The sequence below is a fragment of the Mus caroli genome, unplaced genomic scaffold, assembly GCF_978045245.1.
Source record: "Mus caroli unplaced genomic scaffold, Mus_caroli_1 scaffold_15, whole genome shotgun sequence".
Classification (NCBI taxonomy): Eukaryota; Metazoa; Chordata; class Mammalia; order Rodentia; family Muridae; genus Mus; species Mus caroli.
Window position 1 is genome coordinate 53579888 of NW_028227270.1, and position 26822 is coordinate 53606709.

General features: G+C 39.9%; 1 protein-coding gene across 1 annotated transcript in view; it reads left to right on the top strand.

The window, feature by feature from the left end:
* The window catches only part of LOC110308537 (uncharacterized), a 47627-nt gene extending 23030 nt beyond the window's left edge, over positions 1 to 24597 (top strand). The window contains 4 exon segments of the mRNA XM_085830983.1: positions 14230 to 14356; positions 14828 to 14923; positions 16308 to 18958; positions 18961 to 24597. Coding sequence (XP_085687109.1) covers positions 14233 to 14356; positions 14828 to 14923; positions 16308 to 18958; positions 18961 to 19017 — 2928 coding nt within the window. The 5' untranslated portion in view covers positions 14230 to 14232 and the 3' untranslated portion in view covers positions 19018 to 24597.
* Positions 24598 to 26822: the final 2225 nt, after the last annotated feature.

The following is a 26822-nucleotide window of genomic DNA, read 5'->3' on the forward strand; positions in this document are numbered from 1 at the left end:
CATACACATATTGGAAAACTAACTATGCTCAGAAATGTTAAGTCCTTGTGGATTCTGACAATGCCCTTCACTGCACCCTTCAGGGGGAGGACAGACCACTCATGACCTCATTCTAAAAGACATGCCAATCAAAAGTCCATGTGAATGTACTGCTTGTTGACTCTAGTTTTTCTAAGTTGAGGAATCTGTTCTGATCCCTAGGCAAACACACTCCCTAGAGAAGAATTGGATAGGGATTTCGCACAGTCTCTGCTCTGAAACAGCTTGCATTTGAACTATTGTGCCTCAGGGAAGTATGAAGTCTTTTCTGTAATGCCATTTGTAACTTTAACTCAAGCATGAACTACACAGGAATAAACCTTCCCACAAAGAGATGGAATTCTCAATACTCCAAAATTTCAGTCTAACTTCTTTAATACATCGACCTCATTTTACAGTGATATGAACATATTTCTGTTACCTTTGTATTCCAGGAGGAACTATCTCAGTGTTCTGCTTAGGAGAAGTGAGGGAAGTGCAAGGCAGCTACCAGTAATGTTTAAGTATTATCAAATGTGAATGATGACAGGATCAGTGGAGACAGGAAAGTCAATAAGAAACATCAAACCAAACAGAGAGGGAAATCGAAGAGCCGGTACACAGACCACTGTGATCCTAGGAGCTCTGCCCCTCCTCTTGGGAGAGATTCACAGGAGGAAAGCAAGTGCTCAGAAAACACTTGGTGACTCACATTGATTTCCAATTCTGTCTTAAGTACCTGGGATGGTTTCGATAGCATCTTAAAGAGATAATGCCCACTACTACATTAACTTCCTGCTTTCATATTTTAAGTAAACCATGAAAGCATGAATTTTCCAATCGGTAGTAATATTCCATAAGTCGATCTGTGCTAAACCAAGCAACCAACCAACCAAACAAACAAAAGACCGGAGCTTTAAAATCACAAAGTTTTAGCAGAGATAACAAGGAAATGAGATAAACATTACTGTGAAAGGATCAGCTAACATCAAGTTCTGTGACCAAAGACTTTTTTTTTTATTTATTTTTTTATTAGGTATTTTCCTCGTTTACATTTTCAATGCTATCCCAAAAGTCCCCCCATACCCACCCACCCCCAATCCCCTACCCACCCACTCCCCCTTTTTGGCTCTGAGGTTCCCCTGTACTGGGGTATATAAAGTTTGCAAGTCCAATGCACCTCTCTTTGCAGTGATGGCCGACTAGGCCATCTTTTGATACAGATTGCATACACTAGCAAGATTTTGGTGAAAGGACCCAGATATAGCTGTCTCTTGTGAGACTATGCGGGGGGCCTAGCGAACACAGAAGTGGATGATCACAGTCAGCTATTGGATGGATCACACGGCCCCCCAAGGGAGGAGCTAGAGAAATTACCCAAGGAGCTAAAGGGAACTGCAAACCTATAGGTGGAACAACAATATGAACTAACCATTACCCCGGAGCTCTTGTCTCTAAGACTTTTTTAAAAGCCCAATTTCCCTGTGATTGCCCACGTGCTGCAGCCTGGTTTTTTCCAATTTCAGCTGCCCACAGATGGGCTGCAAGGCAGGCAATGCACACGATCTCTTCCTTGGGTCCCTGTAAGTCCTTCCATCTGACTTGTGGGAAGTGTAGTCCCGGGTCCTGTGACGTCATCAGAAAGGGCCGCCGGAATCGAACTTCCTTATTCTTTCTTCAAACTTCATTCCTCAAATGTATGCAGTTGTCCTGCTCAGCGCTGCATCTGGATTTCTGACATGGAGGTTGGTGCAGGGAGCAGCGCCATCTTTCAGGTCTGAGGGGCTGTGCAGGGTGGCAGGTAGGGCAAGGAGGGAGCTGGCTCGGGCTTGTTGTGAGGCAGGAAGCTGCTGACCTGGAGATGCTGTGCTGACCTAAGCTGGGCCGCTGCGCCTGGGCACAGGTTTGAAGGGGAGACGGTTGAAAACAACAGGATGGCAAGGGCAGGCTGGGTCTGCTGACTGCCTGTTCTGAGATGCTGACGGGAGCGCACTCATCTTTACCTAGCTGGCCCGTTCTCACGTGACTGTAGTCAGATTCTCAGGACATTCAGAGCACTTGGACATGTAGCGCCCTCTGTATGTTATGTCCAGGAGACTACTGGTTTGAGCTCAAACCGCTTCCTAAAGTTACTAGTGTCCAAGGAGCAAGAATCCTGTGAGGGAGGACAAACTGTTGTGTGGGATGTTAGTTCCTGTTCCTTTGGAATGAATTGTTAGACTCATGGATGCCCTGATTCAAATAAGATTTTCTAATAGACAGACACCTTTGTGACCTGAATGCGACAATACATGGCTATAAAACCACAAAATAATCTTGTAGTTGGTATGAACCAGTGTTTGCACAATCCAAATAAATAGGATTTTACACTAAATATTAAACATCACTAGACAATAATACCTCAACAGTTCTGAGTATGTGTTGTGTCCAAAATTTGGACTCCTTTTCAGACGTGAAAGACGACTTAATGTGATAAGAGATCGCAGGATGGGGCTGGAAAGTCTGAAAGGGAAGCGGGAAATGGCTCTGCTCATCTGCCAGGCTCTGTGCATTGCTCTGTAATCTGCCAGGCTCTGTGCATTGCTCTGTAATCTGCCAGGGTCTGTACATTGCTCTCTAATCTGCCAGGCTCTGTGCATTGCTCTGTAATCTGCCAGGCTCTGTGCATTGCTCTGTAATCTGCCAGGCTCTGTGCATTGCTCTGTAATCTGCCAGGGTCTGTACATTGCTCTCTAATCTGCCAGGGTCTGTACATTGCTCTCTAATCTGCCAGGGTCTGTACATTGTTTTCTCTTCATGTGCTTTTCTTCTTTGTGTTCAAGTTATCAGCAGTGTCTGAACTCTCTTAAATTTTCCTTTGTCCCTCAATGTGACATTCAGGTTTACTGGCGCACCCTTAATAGTTTTAGAAAGAATTCTCCAAGTTTTTCAACTGTATTTGAAAAGCTGTGAGATAGGGGTGGAGAGATGGCTTAGTGGTTAAGAGCACTGGCTGGTCTTCCAGAGGTCATGAGTTTAATTGCCACCAATCACTTGGTGCTCCCAACCATCTATAATTGGATCTGATGTTCTATTCTTGTATGTAAGCAAAAGAATGCTCATATAAATAAATAAATAAATATTTTGAAAAGCTGTAAGATAAATTTCAAAAGCCGTAGCACACTTGGGGTCTTATGATTTACACATAGTAGGTTTATGTTCATGCAAAAATGCACAGTTCTTCTCTTGAAGGGTTAAAAAAATAGTTTAGTCCAGACTATTTGAGTAGGCATGATCTGAGAACATAGATTTAGTTTAAACCAAATTCCATACTCCAACATGGAATCAGTTTCATGGTTGTACAGAACAAATAATGTTATTGACCAAGGAAAATTTAAAATGCATTGATGTGAGTCTGATGGAGGCATGCACTATGAGACTTTGGAGATATTTTCAATGTCTAAGATACAATCTGATGAGATTTAAGCTTTTGGATTGATAGAAGCTCATGTTCTGCCTAGTTAGTGGATTCTGGGAGGTTTTTATCTATTGTCACAAGCTGTGTGGCCCACTACAGAGTGAGACAAGGACTGACTGTCCCTGAAGGTAAAACCAGCCCAAGGTAAGACAGCTAACCCTGAACCTGCAGAATTCCAGGCTCTGCCCCTCAGTGAACTTCCACGTGGGCCATCAGACTCTGCACCCACAGACTCCTTACAAGAGTTTTGCATTCACAGAATACACACAGGTATTTGTGTGTGTGTGTGTGTGTGTGTGTGTGTGTGTGTGTGTGTGTGTGAGTATGTGTTTTCAGAATTTCTCCTCCACAGCCCCTCCCCCTATCTCAGGTGATCTTGCTTATATTATCACTCTTCAGTCAAACCAAGGGTTTTTGAACCAGACTGGAACCTGACTTACAGCATTCAAGTCTACATTCAGGAAGCATGGGCTTCGGACCACCTTGTCCTATCTACTGGAATTTTCAATGAGTTTGCAACCATATCTAGAACAAATAAACATTTCCTAGTTAATGATGCTAATCGGTAGGAAAAATGTAACAGTATATGAAGTCTGGAATCACATGCTACCTTGTACACCAAAACACATTCCTTAAAACATAGATAGGGTACAGCAGGGTGCTCATATATAAACTTACAGGCACCAAATAGTCGTATATTTTGTATTAATCAGCCCTATGATAGGAAAGTGAGCTAAAGCCTATTGTGTGATTCATCTCTGTGTTTTGGGGAGGAGTCAGGGATCCTGGAGTTCAAAGTCATCCTCTCCTTCATAGCCAACTCAAGTGAGCCTAAGCTACATGAGACTCCTTGTTTTTAAAAGACTTTTAAAGCATACTGTATTGGTTGTTGTAATTACTTCTGTTGCTCTCAGTTCTGGGCACCAGTGACCTGACAGGAATCCATCCACTTGATATCTTCCTAATCCTAAAACCTTACCAATCTAGTAGTTCACTAGCTTCCTTTTGTTAATGACTTGTGTTGAAGATCAGGATCTTGCTTACATTTACTGTGCAAGGGGCGGGGGGGGGGGGGGGGGGCATTCTCTCTGTCTTGCTTGACTAGCAGGGAATGTTAGCTTTCTTTGTGTTCTGACTGTTCTCTGTTATTTTCTGTCCTGACCCCATGGGACTGTCTGACTTTCCCTGAAAGTTTTCAGAACATCTGACTCTGCCAATGGAAATGACAACTGCATCTACCTCTGACCTTCACATGTGGTATCACAGCCATCCAGTCAGTAATCTGTCAACGTGGGGTTCCTTCCTCTTCCTCAGGGAGGAGTCCAGTCTCCTATGCTTGCAGTCCTGCCGTTTTCCTCAAAGGCTCTTTTCATTTCATCCTAATGTTACCGTGAGCAATGGTATGAATGAACGACTCACTGATTTTAACAGACTCAGGCAGGAACCGTGTCATGTTAGACAGGTCGTTCTGGGAAACTCTGAAGGGTTCTGTGTTGGGTGATGTCATTCAGTTCCTGGTCTGGGCTGTGTGCATGTCAAGAGGCCACGAAAAAAATGCAGAAACCTCATTTGTACTGATTTTGATGGGCATCAAAAGAAGGAATACACCTGAGAAGCACAGGTCGTTGTCATTTTCTGCCTTTAAAATATGTCTGTCAGTGAGTTCAAGGACACTTTTCTTTCTTCTTTCTTGTCCATTCATTTGTGTATTTAGCTACTTTTCATCCCAATCGAAGCTCCCCCCCCCCGCCCCCCCCGCCAGTCTTCTCCCAGGGCTCCCTCCCATTGCCCCTCTCCCCGTGCACCACATCCTTCCTCCCCGACCAACCCCCACTGGCACATGAAGTTACTGAAGGAGTAGACACATACCTTTCCAATGAAGCTAGATGAGGCAGCCCAGATCAGGACTCAGGCTCCACTGTCCTGAAACAGGGTCAGGGATAACCTCAACTTCAGTCTTTGGGAGATCCATATGAAGGCCAACGGCCTTTGTGCTACATATGTGGGAGGTGAGCTGGTGGGTCTAGTCCATGTATGCTCTGTGATTGGTGGTTCCCTTTCTGGAAATCCACAAGGGTCCAGGTTAGTAGTTGACTCCGTTAGTCTTTTGGGGAGTCCCTACCCTCTCGCAATCACACAATTCTTTCCCCAACTCTTCTACAATACTCCCTCAGCTCTGGCTAATAATGTTGGACTGTAGGTCTCTGCATCTGTTTCAGAGAGCCGCTGGATGGGTCCTCTCAGAGGACAGCTAAAACAGGCTTGTCTGGAAGCCTAACAGAGTTATCAGGGATAGTTCTTATCCATGGACAGGGTTTCACATTGGGCCCATCATTAGTTGGCTATTTCCTCAGTCTCTGTTCCATCTTTGTCCATGCACTTTTTGTAGGCAGGACACATTTTGAGTTGAAGGTTTTATGGTTGGATTGGCATCCTCATCTCTCCACTGGGAGTCCTGCCTGGCTACAGGAAGTAACCATTTTAGGTTCCATCTTCCCTAATGTTAGGAGTCTCAAGTAGTGTCACCCCTATATGCTCCCAGGATCCTCTCCCATCCCAGATCTCCAGCATATCACATAAATGATCCCCTTCCTCAACCTGGCCCACCACCAAATTTTATTCACTCTTTTGGCCCTCTCTCCCAGGCTTTCCCTACACCTGATCCTTCATCCCCATATCCTTCCCAATTCCCTTCCCCTCCCACCTTCATCCCTCCATTCACTTCTGATGACTAATTCCATTCTGAGTGAGAATCAAGCATCCTCCATTGGGCCCTCCTTTTGATTTAGTGTCTCTAGTTCTTTGAATTGTATCATGGGTATCTTTGTAGCTAATATCCACTTATAAGTGAGTATATATTATGCATATCATTTTTGTTCTGGGCTATGTCACTCAGGAAGATGAAGTGCAAGTTCTACTTCAGTTGTGTCATGTAATGTTTTGCTGGAAGCTCTTGTCAGAGGGCATGTGATGTTTTGCTGAGAGCAGATGCTTGAGAAGCTGGGTGATATTTAGAAAGAAGATAAATAGAACCCCACAGACAGTGAGAGGGCGCTTCTGCATTGATAGGACCTGCAAAGCTCTGCTGCTCTTCACTACATAAAGGATAAATCACCAAAGAACTTCTGTTGGATTTTGGCTGCTTCCTCTGTTTCATATGAATTCAGTGGTTCCTTGTGCTTTCTGTTGGATCTTACTACCTGTCCTGATTCATGCTTGATGTTTTGTAATTGGACCGGACTACTGTCTTAGTCAGGGTTTCTATTCCTGCACAAACATCATGACCAAGAAGCAAGTGGGGGAGGAAAGGGTTTATTCGCCTTACACTTCCATACTGCTGTTCATCACCAAGGAAGTCAGGACTGAAACTCAAGCAGGTCAAGGAGCAGCAGCTGATGCAGCGACCATGGAGGGATGTTCCTTACTGGCTTACTTCCCCTGGCTTGCTCAGCCTGCTCTCTTATGAAACCAAGATTACCAGCCCAGAGATGGTCCCACTCACAAGGGGCCTTTCCCCTTTGATTACTAATTGAGAAAATGCCTTACCGTTAGATCTCATGGAGGCATTTCCTCAACTGAAGCTCCTTTTTCTGTGATAACTCTACCTGTGTCAAGTTGTCACAAAACTAGCCAATACAATTGACCCCTTGTTAACTTGACACACAAACACATTACTAGTAAGCCTCAACCCTTAATTTCTTATTTATCCCCAAGTTCTAAACAACTTTAACAGTCAATTGCTTTAAAATGTCCAATATCTTTTGTGATCCAAAGTCTTTTTACAATTAAAATTCTCTTAACTGTGGGCTCCACTAAAATAGTTTCTTCCTTCAAGAGGGAAAATATCAGGGCACAGTCACAATCAAAAGCAAAAATTAATCTCTAACCATCCAATGTCTGGGATCCAACTCACGATCTTCTGGGCTCCTCCAAGGGCTTGGGTCACTTCTCCAGCCATGCCCTATGTAGCTCACACGTCGTCATCCAGGCTCCAGATGCCTGTACTCCACTGTTGCTGTTCTTGGTGGTCATCTCATGGTAGTGGCATCTCCAAAACATTGCATGACCACTCAAGTCCTGAGCCGTCAATTGCAACTGAGGCTGCACCTTCACCAATGGCCTTCCATGGCCTCTCACAGTGCCGAACCTCAGCTGCTCTGTGTGTCCCCTTCATACCTTCAAAACCAGTACCACATGGGTGACCCTTACACATTACCAAGTCCTGCTGCAGCAGGAGTACAACCTTGGCTATCTCTGGAACACAGCCTCTTTATGATTTCAGAAAACACTTCCCAGAAGATGTTACCTCAATGATGCTGGTCTCTTCTTAATCACCACTAATTTCTTAGCTTCAGCTAACCAGCATCAATAGTCCCAGTAATGCAAAGATTTTGCTTTAGTAGTTCTGGTATCTTGTTAATCACAGCTGATTCTTCAGCCCGAGCTAAACAGAATATTCACAATCAAAACAGCAATGGCCCTGAAAAGGGTCTTTAATTTTTCCTCTGAAATTTCACAAGCAAGGCCCCCATCTTCTACACTGTTCTCAACATTATCTTCCAAGCTCCTACACAACATCTGACAGAGCTCTTAACAATGAATGGATCTTCAAGCCCAAAGTTCCAAAGTCCTTCCACAGTCGTTCCCAAAACATGGTCAGGTTGTCACAGTAATACCCCACTATGCTGGTACCAATTTGTCTTAGTCAGGGTTTCTATTCCTAAACAAAACATGACCAAGAAGGAATTTGGGGAGGAAAGGGTTTATTCCGCTTACACTTCCATACTGCTGTTCATCAACAAGGAAGTCAGGACTGGAACTCAAGCAGGTCAGGAAGCAGGAACTGATGCACAGGCCATGGAGGGATGTTCCTTACTGGCTTGTTTCTCCTGGCTTGCTCAGCCTGCTCTCTTATAGAACCCAAGTCTACCAGCCCAGAGATTGTCCCACCCACAAGGGGCCTTTCCTCCTTGATCACTAATTGAGAAAATGCTTACAGTTGGATCTCATGGAGGCATTTCCTCAACTGAAGCTCCTTTTTCTGTGATAACTCCAGCTGTGTTAAGTTGACACAAAACTAGCGAGTACAATTGCTGATATCCGGACAACAAAGATTGGAACTACCCCAAGGAACTACTTCTGAATAGGGCCATAACCCCTGTTTTCTATTTATCTTTTTTGTCCCCTACCACTGGTATGTGGGCTAGAAGGAAGCTTGAAACACTTGAGAACTCTACTTAAAGTAAGTTTGAAAAAAGTCTAAGTTTTCTAGTTCCATCAATTTGCCTGTAAACTTCATGATATCCTTGTTTTTAATAGCTGAGTAATATTCCGCTGTGTAAATGAATAACAATTTCTTTATCCATTTGTCCCTTAGGGATATCTGTGTTGTTTCCTGTTTCTGGCTGTTATGAATAAAGCTGCTACAAATGTAGTTGAGCAAGTGTCCTTGTGGTATGGTAGAACATCTTTTGGGTATATGCCTGAGAGTGATATCTCTGAGACCTGAGGTAGAACTATCCCCATTATTCTGAGAAACCACCACATTGATTTCCGTAGTGATTATATAACTTAGCATTCTCACCAGCAACCAAGGAGTGTTTCCATTGCCCTACCTACCTCCTTGCCTGCATGTGCTGTGGCTGTAAGGTAGAATCTCAGAGTCCTTTGATTTGCATTTCCCTGATGACCAAAGAAACTTTTTAAAGTGTTTCTCAGCCATTAGTGATTCCTCTGCTGAGAATTCTCTGCTTAGCTCTGTACCCATTTTTTAACTGGGTTATTTGGTTTGCTGGTGTCCAACTTCTTGAGGTTTTATATATATATATATATATATATATATATATATATATATATATATATATATATATATATATATAATTGGATATCAGCCCACTGTGGGATTTAGGGTTGCTGAAAATCTTCCCATTCTCCAGGCTGCCATTATGACAGTGTTCTTTGCTTTACAGAAGGTTTCCAGTTGCATGAGATCCCATTCATTAATTGTTTATTTTAGTGCCTTAGTTATTAGTGTTCTGTTCAGGAAGTTGTTCCTATACCAATGCATTCAGGGCTACTCCCCACTTTATCTTCTATTAGATTTAGAGTATCTGTTTGTTTGCTTTTTTTACAGATTTATTTTGTATTGATATGAGTGCACTGCAGCTCTCTTCAGACACACACTAGAAAAGTGCATCAGATCCCATTACAGATCATTGTGAGCCACCATGTGGTTGCTGGGAAGTGAACTCAGAACCTCTGGAAGAGCAGTCAGTGCACTTAACTGCTGAGCCATCTCTCCAGCCTGTGTATCTGGTTTTATGTTGAGGTTTTTTGATCCACTAGGACTTGGGTTTTGTGCAAAGTGATGAATATGAATCTGTTTGCGTTCTAATACATGCAGACATCCAGTTAGATTGGCACCATTTTTTTGAAGATGCTTTCTCTCTTTCAATGTATGATTTTGGCTTCTTTGTCAAAATTTAAGTGTCCAGAGGTGTGTAGGTTATTTCAGGGTCTTCTGATCAATTCCCTTGGTCTATCTGTGTGTTTCTATACCAATACCATACAGGTTTCTTTAATTACTCTTTCTCTGTAGTTCTGCTTGAAATCAGGGATTATGATACCTGTGGGAGTTCTTTTGTTATACAGGACTTTTTTTTTCTATCCTGGGTGGTTTTTAGTTTTTTGTTCTTTTTTAATATGAAGTTGAGAATTGTTCTTTCAAAGTCTGTAAAGAATTGTATGGGAATTTTGATGAGAAGTGCATTGAATCTGTATATTGCCTTTGATGAGATGGCCATTTTCACTGTGTTAATCCTACTTACCCATGTGCATGAAAAATCTTTCTATCTTACAGTATCTCCTTCACATTCATTCTTCAGAGACGTGAAGATCTTGTCATACAGGTCTTTCACTTGATTTGTTAGAGTTACACCAAGATATTTTATATTATTTGCAGATATTGTGAAGGGTATTATTTCCCTGATTTCTTTTTTAGCCTGTTTATGGTTTGTATATAAAAGGGCTACTGAATTTTTTTTTTTTTTTAATTTTTCAAGACAGGGTTTCTCTGTGTTCCCCTGGCTGTCCTGGAAATCAGAAATTTGCCTGTCTCTGCCTCCCAAGTGCTGGGATTAAAGGCATGCGCCACCACGCCCAGCAATTTTTTTTTTTAGTTGATTTTGTATCCAGCGACTTTGCTGAAGGGGTATTCATCAGCTCTAGAAGTTCTCTGGTAGAGTTTTTTTGTTTGTTTGGTTTTTTTGGGGGGGTTCACTGATATACTATCATATTATCTGTAAACAGCTATACTTTGACTTTTTCTTTTCCAGATTGTATCCCCTTGATCTCTTTTCATTTTCTTATTGCTCTGGCTAGAACTTCAAGTAGTATATTAAAGAGACATGGAGAGAGTGGACAGCCTTGTCTTGTCCCTGATTTTAGTGTAAATGCTTTAAGTTTCTCTCCATTTAAGTTGATGTTAACTTAAGATTGGCTTGCTGTATATTACTTTTATTATGTTTAGGTATGCACGGATCTCATATCCGTGATCTCTCTAAGACTTTTAACATGAAGGGGTTTTGAATTTTCTCAAAGGGTTTTTTAGCATCTGAGATTGTCATATAACTTTTGGTTGTCTCATTTTGTTTAAATAATGGAGTAAATTGACAGATTTTCATATATTGAACCACCCCTGTATTCCTGGGATAAAGACTACTTGATCATGGTGGATTATGGTTTTGGTGTATTCTTGGATTTGGTTTGTGATCATTTTATTCAGTATTTTTGCATGAATATTCATAAGGAAAAGTGGTTGAAATGTTCTTTCTTTGTTGAATCTTTGTGTGGTTTAGGTATCAAGGTGACCACTGCTGGGTTTTCCGAGAGGGACTGCAGGCTGGTAGGGAGCTGGGGTTGAAGGTCCAAGGTTACTTTCAGATCCATATTTATGTTCTTCCACTTCCCTAATTATTGCCCCACAATTCTTCCCAATTTCCCCATGAGCTCATATGTACCCTCCATTCTCTTTCTTATGCTCCCAAACAGCATCCCTGCAGCAGAATACCAAGGCAGGGGAGGCAGGAAGGCAGTCTGCCCAACGCAACTCACTAGTAGTTGTTTGTTCAAATGGGAGGAATCTGACGCCCACTTGTTTGTTTTAGTCATATTCAAGCACTAGCACAATTAGGTTAAACTCTTCTGGTGATAATTACCTCAGTACTGTAAGCACAAAAACATACCTAAATGTGCTAGAGGAACAAAGTTAGCAAAATACATATCATAAGTGACTAAGTAGACTAGTAATCAGCTCTAAGCTTTGTATGGAAAACAGATTTTTACATTCCTTCCCTTGAAGAAACATCCCTCTAGTCTCACATTCTGTAGCACTTACACCCTGAAAGCATATTGTAGTTTGTCCAAGACTTTTTTGCCCCTCTTGAGATGACCATGTGTTTATTGTCTATAAGACTATGTGATTTCTTGTATTTATTCACTTGCATATGGTGAACTATCCCTGCATTTAAGAGATAAAGCCAACTTGGTCATGGTGGATATTTCTGACATGTATCTATATTCTCTTTGCAAGCTTTTGTTGTTGTTGTTGTTATATATTGTTTTTTTCTTTTATGGCCTTTTTAAAGATCAATTTATACCATTGCCTGGAGGTTATTCTCCGTCATCTATGCCTCTTATTTTCACAGTATCTAACATTTCCTGTATATTTCCTTTCATTGACTTTAATGGCATTGAGATGTTTATTCATACCTTTAAGAGATGTTTGTAGTCTTTGATGAAGTTTATGATTGTACTTCTAAAATTTGGTTCCTAGTGTTCATCTAAGTAATGAGTATTGGCAAATGTTTCTAGAAATCTTGTAGGATACTGAATGGAAATGCCAGCATGATCTTTTACATTGTTTTTCTAACAGCTTCCTCTATTCTTTTCCACTATGAAACAGCTCTATATTCCTTAACCTAATACATTATTTTTCTTTATATTCTTCTTTTTGGTAATTTTGAGGTTATCTTAATGTGGTTACAAATGAACATCTTTAATTTGAATGAATTAATAACACATAAAAGTAAAAGACTTAGGAAATTGCGTACACAGTTTCTCTCTGTTCTGCTCCTCAACTCACTGCTTAATTTGTGATATTATTTGGTGATGTTACAGCATGCAATATGGTCATTTGTGAAAATATGGATTATGTTAGATTTGTGAACACAGATCAAAAAGAAGAAAGGCAGGAAAGAGGTTGAAAACAACAGTTGAGGCTGCTTATTAGTACACAGAGAGACAGGCACCAGCTCTCCTGGAAACATGGGATGGGGGTTATGTGAAGAGAGAAACCTGGCTTGAAGCTTTTAAAGACACATGAGGGGCTTGCAAATGAGGAAGTGGGTACTGCTTCTAGGAGCCCCATCCAGGTTTCTCCTTTCTGGTATTGTCTGCTTAAGCTAGACAGATTTTCATGCTGTCCTGAAAACAAACAAGCAAACAAAGAAACAAACAAACCATTCCTCTGTGGGTTGTAGCAAACAAATAAGGTTGACAAAGGTCAACTGTATTCACATAGGAATCCTGTTTTTAAAAGCAAGACTCTTATCAGATGGGAAAAGACATTATTGTTTTAGTCATCAATAGACAAGTCTCTCATGCTGTGTGACCGTACTTCTTGTGCCTTCTGACTGACTTACCTATATTAGATGCTTGTCTGGCTGAAATCACTGGCACAGATCTTCTATTCTTTATAGTAAAGGAGGATTGCTTTCATGTCTCAGAGATTGTCTGATCCTCTGTAACTGGAGTTATAGACAGTTGTGAGTGGCCATGTGGGATGTGGTAATCAACCCCATGTCCTTCGGAAGAGTAGCCAGTGCTCTTAACTGCTGAGCCATCTCTCCAGACTCAGCACACTATACTGTAGCTGCCCTTGTTGTCTCCTGTTTATGGTCCTTAAAAGTGTTAGACCATAGAAGATTCTCGGACCTTTGTCATCCATGTCCCATCAAACAACAGCAGATGAGGAGGACTTTAGGGATATTACTTACCTATATCAGAAATCGTTCCAGTTCTCATTAGAGCCATCTTTAGACTTCTATGTAGAAGCACATGATGCCTCTTTGTATTTATGTTATTATTGATGGTTCTAATTCACATAGTATATAAGTTAATTGTGGTTATCTCTATCCCAGTTTAGCTTCCAAATCAGTGAGGCTCACACTATGATTTATTTATTTGGCTTTTGCTCAATTACTTGGGAATAATGCCTAATCTATTTTTCTAAAGCTAGACTGGCTACTTCTCCAGCTGTGCTCCCTAATTCCTTGCTGATTGAGACTTTCCTGAATTATTTCTGCTCCATCGGTGTTTCCTGGGGATTTGGGGGTCATTTCAGTTGGGCATATGCTACTGATCCATCATGTCTAATGGAGAGCTCATGTCTTCCCGCCTTCCCCTTCTCCCTGTTTCTCCTCATCATGATTCTTACTTTGACACCCAGCATGATCACTGAAGCCATACCACCCTCTATTTTTCTACATAATTGGCTATTGCCAGTTTTATTTAACCAATAGTTTTAAATTTGAGAGCAAGTTTTACACAATAAATGCAGGTGTCATTTAGACTTTGCTTGTCTTGTGGCAACCAGATCATGTAGTATAGATTTAGCATTTGAACACATAGCAGCACCAGACCAAATCCCAACAGTGTGTGTTATTCTTATTCTCTCTCTCTCGCTCTCTCTTCAGGAAATGCTGTCATTCAGGGATGTGGCCATTGATTTCTCTGCAGAGGAGTGGGAATGCCTGGAGCCTGCTCAGTGGGATCTGTACAGGGACGTGATGCTGGAGAATTACAGCAACCTTGTGTTCCTGGGTAAGGAGAGCTTCCATTAATTGTCAGCATGAAACTTCCTCCTTTTGTACAGTATCTGATGGGAGCCTGTGCTTCCAACAATATCGTTTATAGGACTACTTTTAAGGAAATTTAGAATTATTTATATACCTTACAACTATTTCTTCTGGTGTTGGTTCCTCCCTGCACCCCCATAAAAGTCTCACTGTTGTTAGAAAGTAAGTGGTACCCCTTACAGAGACTGTCACACACTTCACTTTTAAAAGTTGTACTTATATATAAGGACATGAAATAAGGGATATGAAGCTCAGGACACAGAAGTCCTAAGTTTCTCCTAAGGACTCTGGTGTGCCCATCAGAAAACATGTGAAAAATGAATCCTCTATACTCCTCTATTGTATCTTCTCATTGATTATATACACAGTCCTAGAAAGGACATTTTATTTTCCAGGAGAATACCCTAACAATGTTGTTTCCTTTTCCCACAAACAGGTCTTGCTTCATCTAAGCCATACCTGGTCACATGTCTGGAGCAAATACAAGAGCCTTCAGATGTGAAAAGAGGAGCAGCTACCTCTATGCTCCCGGGTATGTCAGGAGGAGGGGATCAGAGATCAGAGTGGGAAATTCTAAGATCTAGTATAAAGCCATCAAGACATAATATTGTGGTATAAATCATCTTTTAAAGCTATACTTTTCTGTCTTTTTCTTTGAAAGGAAATTATCTAATGTTAAGGATGCTTTGAATCTCATAAGCTTTGTTTTCTTCCACCATGAGATTAACTTGTATTCCCCAGGACAGCCAAAGCTCTGTTATTTCTAAGTAGTCTTTAACTCTGATGTTTATTTTTTAATATAAGATATAAAAAATGCATTTAAAAGTGTGTACATACATTTTTAAAAGTGAAGATTTGTCTCTGTCCCTGGCTATCTCCAAAATGAAAGGGACTAAAACTATAAGATTTATTTGATAAGATTCACAGGACAATTACCGGACAGTGAATGATCAGTTCTAATCTAAGTTAATCTGGCTACCTCCCAGCCAAAATTCTCAGGATACTTGCATTTTTTTATTAGTCTGGCTCTGGGCTTTGTGTGTCTTTATATCATGTCTCTCCAGACCCCGTCCTCCTAGTGAATCCTTTCCTTCCCTCCTGTCCTTCTCCTTTCTCTCCCCCCATCCCCCGTTCTCTTCCTTCTACCCTGGGCTGGCAGATGTCCAACTCTTTCCTCTCTACAGTTGGTCTTTTGGCTTGTCAGTTTTCTTGACTAGTTAGAGAATAAAATGGGATCAATATTTACACAAACTTCATAAGGGAAATTCTTAGAATATACATTACAGTACCACGTGTGGATGGCAAGTAGATGTGAGGCAGAAAAATCAGTGTTTGAATAATACCAGGATAATGTTCACATACTGCGCAAACCCACCATGCCTAAAGATATGCATAAGCTTCTTTCTTGAACCCTTGAAATTTATTATTCATAACTTCATAAACTAAACTCTATACTAATATATTTATATCTATATCATATATATTTAATATATTATATTCATATGATATAGAATATAGAATTATTGTTTGTTCTGGTGTATTCAAAGGTAGACCATTCTATATTTTGTTTTTATCTAGTCATGAAATTTCTGTATTTCTGTTAGTAGCTAACTTGTATTTACATAATGGGTTTTCTTAGTTGATATATGTTTTGATTACATTTTAATATTTTTTGATTAATATTTTTTGTTCCATGTTCTATATAGTCATGCTCTTCTTTTAGTGGAAGGTGACATGATTTTCACTTATTCTGTGATTTAACTTAGGCTTCATTGAATACAGGTTTAGAAATTTGAATATGGCTTATCGTTTATAAGAACAAATGCAACTATGAGTAAATGTTTGTTATTAAATAGAAGCATTATAAATTTACGGAATTTTGCTCTACCTTCACTAATTTCTCAATCATTCCTCAGCAGGAGAAAAATGTTATACGTGCAAAGAGTGTGGCAAAGTCTTTGAGTGGACAAAAGTGTTCCAAAATCACAAGATGCTTGATTTAGGAATGAATCCCTACAAGTGTGAAGAATGTGCCAGGTCCTTCCATAGTCCATCATTAAGTTCTGAAGAGAACAGAATTCATACAGGAGAAAATCCTTACAAATGTGAAGTTTGTGGCAAGGCCTTCTGCATTCCATTATTACTTTCTAAACACAAGATAATTCATATGGGAGAGAATCCCTACAAGTGTGATATATGTGATAAGGCCTTCCAGCATCTTTCAAGACTTTCCAGACATAAGAAGATTCATTCAGAAGAGAAACCATACAAGTGTGAAGTATGTGGAAAGGCCTTCCACTTTCCATCATTACTTTTGGTACACAAGAGAGTTCATACAGGAGAGAAACCATACAAGTGTGAAATATGTGGCAAAGCCTTCCATTATCCATCAATACTCTCTAAACACAAGCGAATTCATACAGGAGAGAAACCATACAAGTGTGAAGAATGTGGTAAGGCCTTCCACATTTCATCATTTCTTTCTAAACACAAAATAATTCATAGAGGAGAAAAACCCTACAAGTGTGAGGTATGTGGCAAGGCCTTCCATTATCCATCAAGACTTTCCAACCATAAGAAAATCCATTCAGGAGAGAAACCATACAAGTGTGAAGTATGTGGAAAGGCCTTCCGCATTTTATCACTACTTTCTAAGCACAAGATAATTCATACAGAAGAGAATCCTTACAAGTGTGAAGTATGTGGCAAGGCTTTCGATTATCCCTCAAGACTTTCTACCCATTCAAAAATGCATACAGGAGAGAAACCATACAAGTGTGAAGTATGTCAAAAGGCTTTCCGTTCTCTGTCATCACTTTCTAAACACAAGAGAATTCATACAGAAGATAATTATTATAACAGTGAATTATGTGGCAAGGCCTTCATTTATCCTTCAAGACTTTCTAAACATAAGAAAATTTGTGCAGGAGAGAAGCCCTACAAGTGTGAAGTATGTGGCAAGGCCTTCCATGTTTCATCACTACTTTCTAAACACAGGACAATTCATACAGGAGAAAAACTCTATAAGTGTGAAGTATGTGGGAAGGCATTTTATTATCCATCAAGACTTTCCAACCATAAGAAAATTCATACAGGCGAGAAACCATACCAGTGTGAAGTATGTGGGAAGGCCTTCTGTTTTCCTTCATCACTATCTAAACACAAGAGAATTCACACAGGAGAGAAACCGTACAAATGTAAAGAGTGTGGAAAGCCCTTCCGCTCTCTGTCCTCACTTTCTAAACACAAGAGAATTCACACAGGAGAGAAACCCTACAAGTGTGAAGTATGTGGCAAGGCCTTCCATTATCCATCATTACTTTCTAAACACAAGATAATTCATACAGAAGAAAAACCCTACAAGTGTGAAGTATGTGGCCAGGTGTTCCATGTTCCATCAAAACTTTCTCATCACAAGATAATTCATACAGGAGAAAAACCCTACAAGTGTGAAGTATGTGGCAAGGCCTTCTGCATTCCATTATTACTTTCTAAACACAAGAGAGTTCATATGGGAGAGAATCCCTATAACAGTCAAGTATGTAGCAAGGCCTTCATTTGTCCTTCAAGACTTTCTAAGCATAAGAAAATCCGTACAAAAGAGAAACCATACAAGTGTGAAGTATGTGGAAAGGCCTTCCGCTTCCCATCATTACTACTAATACACAAGGGAATGCATACTGGAGAAAAACCCTACAAGTGTGAAGATTGTGGCAAGGGCTTCCATTATCCATCACTACTTTCTAAACACAAGAGAATTCATACAGGAGAAAAACCATACCAGTGTGAAGTGTGTGGCAAGGACTTCCATGTTTCATCATCACTATCTAAACACAGGATAATTCATACAGGAGAGAAGCCATACAAGTGTGAAGTGTGTGGGAAGGCCTTCCGCTTTTCATCATCACTATCTAAACACAAGAGAAATCATACAGGAAAGAAACCCTACAAGTGTGAAGAATGTGGCAAGGCCTTCCATTTTCCATCAATACTTTCAAAACACAAGATAAGTCACACTGGAGAGAAACCCTACAATTGTGACTTATGTGGCAAGGCCTTCCATTATGCATCATTACTTTCTAAACATAAGATGATTCATACGGGAGAAAAACCCCACAAGTGTGATATATGTGGCAAGGCCTTCCATTATCCTTCAAAACTTTCCAATCATAAGAAAATTCATACAGGAGAGAAACCCTACAAGTGTGAAGTATGTGGGAATGTCTTCTGTTTTGCATCTTCACTTTCTAAACACAAGAGAATTCACACAGGAGAGAATCCGTACAAGTGTGAAGTATGTGGCAAAGCCTTCTATTATCCATCATTACTTTCTAAACACAAGATCATTCATACAGGAGAGAAACCCTACAAGTGTGACTTATGTGGCAAGGCCTTCCATTATCCATCATTACTTTCTAAACACAAGGTAATTCATACAGGAAAAAAACCCTACAAGTGTGAAGTATGTGGCAAAGCCTTCCATTATCCCTCACGACTTTCCAAGCATAAGAAAATTCATGGACCTGGAGACATGGCTCAGCAGTTAAGAGAACTGGCTGCACTTTCAATTGTGCTGTCCTGAGTTCAATTCCCGGCAACCACATGCTGGCTCAAAATGATGTATGATGGAATCTGTTTCCCTATTCTGGTATGCAGGTGTACATGCAGGTAGAGCACTTAAAATGTACATAAAATAAATAAGTTATTTTAAAAATTGATGGTATGTTGCCTGGTGCCCAAAAAATAAAAAATACCAGAGAGAAACCAACCCTACTACTGTGAAGCATGTGGCAAGGACTTCCAATGACCAGCACTATTTTCTAACCACAAGAGAAATCATATGGGAGACAAACCCTCCAATTAGGAAGTATGTAGCCTGCTCCTCTATTGTCCATAATTACTTTCTGAACCCAAGAGAAAACACACAGGTTAGAAAACATTCAATTGTTAAGTGCAAGTCAACTTTTTTAGAATTTGCCAGATTTTTTCTACTCGTTTAATGTGGAAAAGCCTTTTCTACAAATATACACTAGTGTTTACACAAGTTAACTCATAATGTGGTGACATTTACAAATACAAAGAATATGTCCAAGTGTTCAACAAAAACTTTAGTGATCATCAAAAATTCATTTTGTCAAGAAAACGTACAAATCTAAAGAATGTGCCAAATACTTCAGAAGTTCCAAAGCATGATCTGAACACCGGATTATTCCTACTGGAGAGAAACATTACAGTTGTGGAGAATGTGGCAAAACCTATTACCAGTCTTCTGGTCTTAAACAACATTCAAGAATTCAGCTGTGAGAGAAACCACACAAGTGTGAAGAATGTTCCAAGGTCTTTTGTACTTACTAAGAACTTGTGAAACACCTCATAATTCATACGAAACTGAAATGCCACATGTGGAAAATGTTGCAAGCCCTTTATTGAACTTTTTATATATATCTCAACACGAGGTAGTTCAAACTGGAGTTAAATAATGCAAATGTTAAATATTCATAATATGTTAACACTTCTTCAGACACTAAAAGCTTCCTGCTGAATAGAAACTATTTAAGATTGAGCAATGTGGTAAGTAAAGACTTTGGGATCATTCACACAATCATGCCAAAAGTAGAGCTGTCAGGTTGTGTGTTTGTTCTCTGGATTTGGGGCTGATCTTTCCTGGGTGTGTTTTGTTTCTTCTGTTTTAGAATCAGAACACTTATTCTATACCAGTGAGTAGTAAAATAGTCTCTTGTTCTTATGTTGTAAGAGCTCACACATAAGAGATTGCCTTGAGTCTCACATGACACATGGACTGTGGGCTTTCATAGTGTTGTAATTATTAAATCTTTTATGGACCTTTCAAGTTCTAGCCTATTTTATTTATGAATTGAAAGTAAGGTTGGGGAAAAGGGAAGAAATATTAAGATTAGACCTTTGTGGCTAAAACTAGCATGATGACTTTGGGAACAAACTTAATTGCCAATAAGACCTATACCCATGTTAGTATTCCCAGTACCCATGAAATACAGAGGGATAATTACATCTGAATATTGTCCTCTGATCTTCATGCATGGGCTGCCACACATACATATGTACATACATACATGCATACATACATACATACATACCTGTGCCCAGACACAATAAACCTAAATTACGTTTTGAATTATGTTTATATTTTATGTAGACAGGGGTCAAGAAGTAATGCTTGTATCTCAGTTGTTAACTTCATGAGCTCTAGCATCATGTGAGGAACAAGCCTCTGACTATTGATTTGCAATTTCTTGATTAGTTTAATTGACATCAGAAGATCTGGTGATTGTGGTTGGAAGCATGTGCTGGAAATGCTGCAGTGTAAGAAAATAACTTGATGGCAACTATCCATCAATCTCCTGCTTCTTGACTGTGTATGGAACTTGATGAGCTTCTTTAAGTTCCTGCTGTCATAACTTTCCCATCATGTATTGTGGTTGGAGTAAGAATTGCCCTAAGTGTTCATAGAGTTGAATGCTTAGTCATCAGGCAGTAGCACTTCTTTGAAAGGATAAAGAAGAGTGGCATCATTGGAGTAATGTGTCATTACGGGTTGTATTTGAGGTTTCAAAAGGTCAGGTGCAGTGTCTCTCTCTTCTTAATAACTATAGATCAAAATGTAAGATTCTCAGCTACTTCTTGAGCATCAATATATCTGTCTCTATCCACCATGTTCCCTAGCATGTTTTCTACAATAATGATAAGGTACAAAGCTTTTGAAACTGTAAACAAGCCCCAATAAATGCTTTACTTATAAGAGTAGCATATTTTATTTATGAAATGAAAGTAAGGTTGGGAAAAGGGAAGAAATGTTAAGATTAGAGCTTTGTGGCTAAAGCTAGCATGATGACTTTGGGAACAAACTTACCTGCCAACAAGACCATACCCATGTTAGTATTCCCAGTACCTATGAAATACAAAGGGGTAATTACCTCTGAATGTTGTCCTCTGATCTTCAAGCATGGGCTGCCACACATACATATGTACATACATACATACATACATACATACATGTGCCCAGACAAAATAAACCTAAATTACATTTTGAATTTTGTTTGTATTTTATGTAGACAGGTGTCAAGAAGTAATGCTTGTATCTCAGTTGTTAACTCCATGAGCTCTAGCATCATGTGAGGAGCAAGCCTCTGACTATTGATTTGAAATTTCTTTGTTAGTTTAATTGACTTCAGAAGATCTGGTGATTGTGGTTGGAGTGGCCCACAATTTTTGCATACTCTGTGATGGGGAAGCTCAATGAGGAAAGATCCCAATAAGACTTCATCTCAGGATTGCTTCCTGCAGCTGACAAGCCTGTCCTTTCATTATTAACATGATAATCCTGAACAACTAGCCCACCCTACTGAGCAGATTTTCTACAGGTCAACGAAAAGGCAAACTTTCAAAAATTAATTCTGTTGAATCAACAATTTTACAGAATTTCTGATTTGATTCAAATAATCATTGGAAGTGTGGAGAGCCGTGCCGCGAGCAATCACCATTATAAGATGGCGTTGGCTTCTACTGTGCCTAACTAGTAAACAAGCCTTGTGCGCAAGTGCGAGAGTGAACTCACGCCTAGTCACTGCCCATCTCAGGGCGTAGTAATGAGGTGATGGGTGAGCAACAAATCAGGAGCTGACACGCCACATCAGGTGCTGAAACGCCACACTGAGGGCTATGTAAGCAGCACCATTTTCCGGGGTCTTCCCTCCTTAAGAAGCAATAAAGCTTGCCACAGAAGAATCCGGTTGTCCGAGTGTGTTCTTGCTGGCAAGAACGATAGCTCAGGACATGGAAGAAAGATTTTTTTTTGTTTCTGTTGTTGGTTTTTGGTTTTTTGAGACAGGGTTTCTCTGTGTAGCCCTGGCTGTCCTAGAACTCACTCTGTAGACCAGACTGGCCTCCAACTCAGAAATCCGCCTGCCTCTGCCTCCTAAGTGCTGGGATTAAGGGCGTGCACCACCACTGCCCAGTCGGAAGAAAGTTTTAAGAGACAGTTTTAGTTTTTTTGCTAGAAAGATGTAATTAAGTTAGACTCAAGAATAGAATGTACCCACTCCTCATAATAGTAATTAAATGCTGCATAATTAGGAATAAAATGAGCTTTCATGGTTACACTAAAAAGATAAATTGGCTTGTGAAATTTTTTGTTCAAGAAAAAAATTCAAGTCCTAGAATAAAGCCGCAGGTGTACTGTTGCATGTAATAATTAAAAATCCACCCATGCTATCACTGCTATGCTCTGGCTGTGGTGGTCTCCCCGCCCCCATGTCTATCCCCACAAGCCTGCCTCCAAACCTGCTCTCAATCCCAGTCATCTGCTCCCTTTGGCTAGCTGTCACAATTCCCTTAACCCAGTAAAATCAAAACTCTAGAGGCTTGTAAATTATCAGTCAGATTTATAACAGTAAAATTTCAACCCACAAAACGTCTACACAATCATCTCAGAGCCAATTGATATTGATACAAGCTGCCCATCTAGATTGGACAAATTGCCCTATTTAATTCATGTTCTTTTATGATATTCATAGCTACCTGTGGCTATTTCAAGCCACATGGATCTGGTTGGTCCTCTTCCTCCATCTTCTCTGTCCTTCTTCTGTCTATCCCCTGTCCTCTCTATCTGAAACTCTTAGCCCCACCTTCCTATTTCATTGCCCATTCACAGACTCTAGCCTTATATTTCACTGGCCCTCACCTGGGTATCAACAGCAATCCATAGTGTGCTCTATCAAAAAGCAAGACCATATGAAACTGTTGCTTTGAAATTATAATGAGCATATAGAATGAAACGCTGCTTTAAACTTGTTATTGACAGTGTTATGTAACTCCCATTTTGTGTAACATTTAATCTACAATGGAATTTTCTAAAGAATTTTTTGTCTAAGGAGGTATTAAAGGGCCAAAAAAAAAAAAAAGCAAAAGTTAGTAGCTTGATGGTAGGAGCTCTGCCTATTTCATCCATCTAAATGTTGTGATGTAGCCATTATCTAGAAATAAGAACAAAGAAGAAATGCTGGCTCTACTGAGGCCCTCCACGACCCTGCCTTTGTTGCCCAGGTAAGTCAGGGCATGGTCAAGTATTTAGAGGTCAAATGAAAATTACATTGTGTGGACAGACCTCATAGCTCAGGACAGATAGAAAGAATGAACAGAACTCTAAAAGAGACCTTGACAAAAGTAACCATGGAGACTGGCGCAGACTTGGTGCTCCTTCCCCTTGCCCCATTTGGAACTGGAAATACTCCCTCTTGATTCAGTCTTACTCTTTTTGAGATCCTTTATGGGGCTCCCATGCCCATCACTGTCTAAAAATGATGTGTTTGAACCCATATTTTGTTGTAATAATGATCTGTATGCTAAGTTAAAAGGCTTGCAGGTGGTGCAGAAAGAAGTCTGGTCACAACTGGCTACAGCAAACAAGCCGGGTACCCCAAAGATATCTCACCAGTTCTAGTCGGAGATCTGATCTTCTTGCACCTGCATCACGCCCAGACCCTCAAGCGTCACTGAAAGGGTCCCTGCCTAGTCCTGTTTCCTACCCCTTCTTATCCTGTTTTTGTTCTTAACCTTTGGCCCATGTATCCTTAATAGTTTGAGTAGAAGTTTATATGCTTAGACAACAATATCAGTAACTGTAACAAAAGTGAGATATCATTTCAGGATTGAAATGTACCTGGGAAAAGGGGAGGGGAATGTAATATCCAAAATGAATTCAAGACCACCCAGTACCTTCCCCCTTCGAAAAGAACTTTCCAAACTGTACTAGCAGGCAAAGTGCAGAGCCAAATAAGGAAGCTGACTCAACAAATGTAAAAACATAGTTTTAGCGGTCAAAATGATTAAGTCTGCAGCTACCAAAATAATATTAGCTGTTCTCAAAGAAATAGCCATAACAAGATTAGCAATTCTCCTGTCTCCTCCCTTCTGACATGGGTTAAATGTTAACCAGATGCTCTGCTGACATAGATAAGCCCTTCAGAATTGCTGTTACCTCGATCTGCACATACAATTTGCTGATGTTTAAACTGTCCAATTGTGTGTAATTGCACCAATTTCCCCTATCCCCCGACTTTTTTCCTATATAAACTCCTAACTTTTGAACCTCAGGGTCGACTCCTCTGTCTCCTGCGAGAGATACATGTCGGCCAAAGCTCCATCATTAAACTGCCTTGTGTGTTTGCATCAAGATGTTCTCTCGTGATTCCTTGGGTGTGCGTGCCATCTTGGGACTTGAATGGGGGTCTCCTCGCTGGGGTCTTTCAAGAAAATACCTTACACCTGGATCTCATGGAAGCATTTCTTCAACTGAAGCTCCTTTCCTTGTGATAACTCCAGCTTGTGTCAAGTTGACACAAAACTAGCCAGTACATTAATCACCTGAAATAGAAATCTTCCAGTATAGGTAAATCATATTCAATCTCATGCAGGTTTGCCAGGACCATTGCCATTAAGAAATGAGAAGATAGATCAATGATCAATAGCAAAGGTATTAGAAACTTCAACATTTATAAAAGTTAACCTGAAAAACGTAGAAAAAATTAATAATGTATTTTCGTTTGTTTGTTTGTTTGTTTTGTAATCAAGCTCTATTTCATGCCACAGAAAAAAAACCTCAAGAGGTAACCAAAGAAATGAAATTTGGCAGATGGATGTGTTTAGAAAAATTAAAGTATGTACATCAATTTTAAGGGAAAACAGGCTAATTTCCAAGAGACTGGGTGGGTGATGTTTGGTTGTTCCATGGGTAATGGAAGTTTTATCATCCTTTAAGGGGGGTTGGTCAATAGATGTTAATGGTTTTAGTCAGAGAGGAAACAAAGTAAAAGCGGTTAGATTCAGGGATCTCTTTCTTTTTCTTTCTTCTGTTCTTCCTTCTCTTCTATCTTGTGCTAGGGCCAAAATGGTGGAGGGGGAATGAATATGAAAAGGGTGATACATAAATAATAGGATGAAAGGGTAGATAGTTTAATCTGTTTACACTAAAGAGCATCAACAGGGCAAATAAATTACATTGGTATAGAATTAATATATCCATAAAAATTTAAAGTTATTTACATTACAATACATTATATCATGTTTCAACCATGTTTTATGTATCAGACATAAGCTATTCACTTAAAAATGTAACCTAAAGTTCCAGGTCTTGAAAGTTACTCTTTCAAACTGTTTAGGATAATTATGAAATGCAAGTTAGTAGTCATTCAATCAAACCTGTAATTGTGTTAGGTACTAATTTAGTTAATTACAAAAATAGGCATTGTTTACCCTCCTGTAGCCATTTTCAAATGTAAACAGGTAAATAGCTGCAAACGAGTAAAGCCTGCCTACTCAGAACCTCAATCTACAGTCTTCTTTAAATATGGCAAAGCTAAAACTCTGGTCAAAAAACTCTGATTGCATAGATCAGCATGCCGTCCAATGTTTGGCCAAATGGGACATTGGGAAGTTGATTTTGCAGGAACAAAGTATGAATATTCTTCTATATCCCTGCTTTACAAGAATCCTGTTAGGTATTCTAGGCTTCTGAGATAAAGATGGATGCCCTAATGTTGCAGACAAATGTTAGGTGACTGTCCAGGCAGCTAGCAGTCTCTGCATTTTTTGTTTGTTTTATGTTTGTTTGTTTTCGAGACAGGGTTTCTCTGTGTAGCCCTGGCTGTCCTGGAAATAACTTTGTAGACCAGGCTGGCCTCGAACTCAGAAATCTGCCTGCCTCTACCTCCCAAGTCCTGGGATTAAAGGCATGTGCCACCACTACCCAGCTAGTCTCTGCCATTTCTATAGTATTGAAAGTTTCTTACTCTGTATTTCCTGTTTTCTCAGCTAATATTTATCCTTGTCAGATCTCTGATGAGGAGAAACAAAAGATAGTTATAATATCAAATATAATTTTAAGTTATTTAGCTTTGAAGAAAGTGCTTTAGAGGCACTAAAGAACTGATGGCCAAAAGCTGAGGCTGGAGAGGAATGATGTCACTTTGGGAGCAGAGGCTCTGTGAGATGAATCAGTTGCCAGGTTGATTCTCCAAAATTACACTGAGGTGGAAGGAACAGATGCCAGGACTCAGTGAAAAGTAAGAGGTCATGTGGCAGATGTGGACTAGAATACTCAAGCTAACTTAGATGTGCTAACTGTGAGGTAGCCAGCTAAGTCCTAAAATAAAATAAATATTAGTAAGTTTCTGTGTCATTCTGAAGTTTGAGGGTCCTAGAGAGTATGACAATACCACTTTCTGGTATATTCTTCAACCTATTTTTTCAAAGATATGGCATTTTTGTCAAACAAGTCTTAAATTTTCCTGGTAGAATTTACACATGAAATTTTACATTATTCATGGCTAGTGTAAAAGGTGTTGTTCCCCTGATTTTTTTTTCCTCAGTCCATTTGTAGTTTATATCTCTCTGCA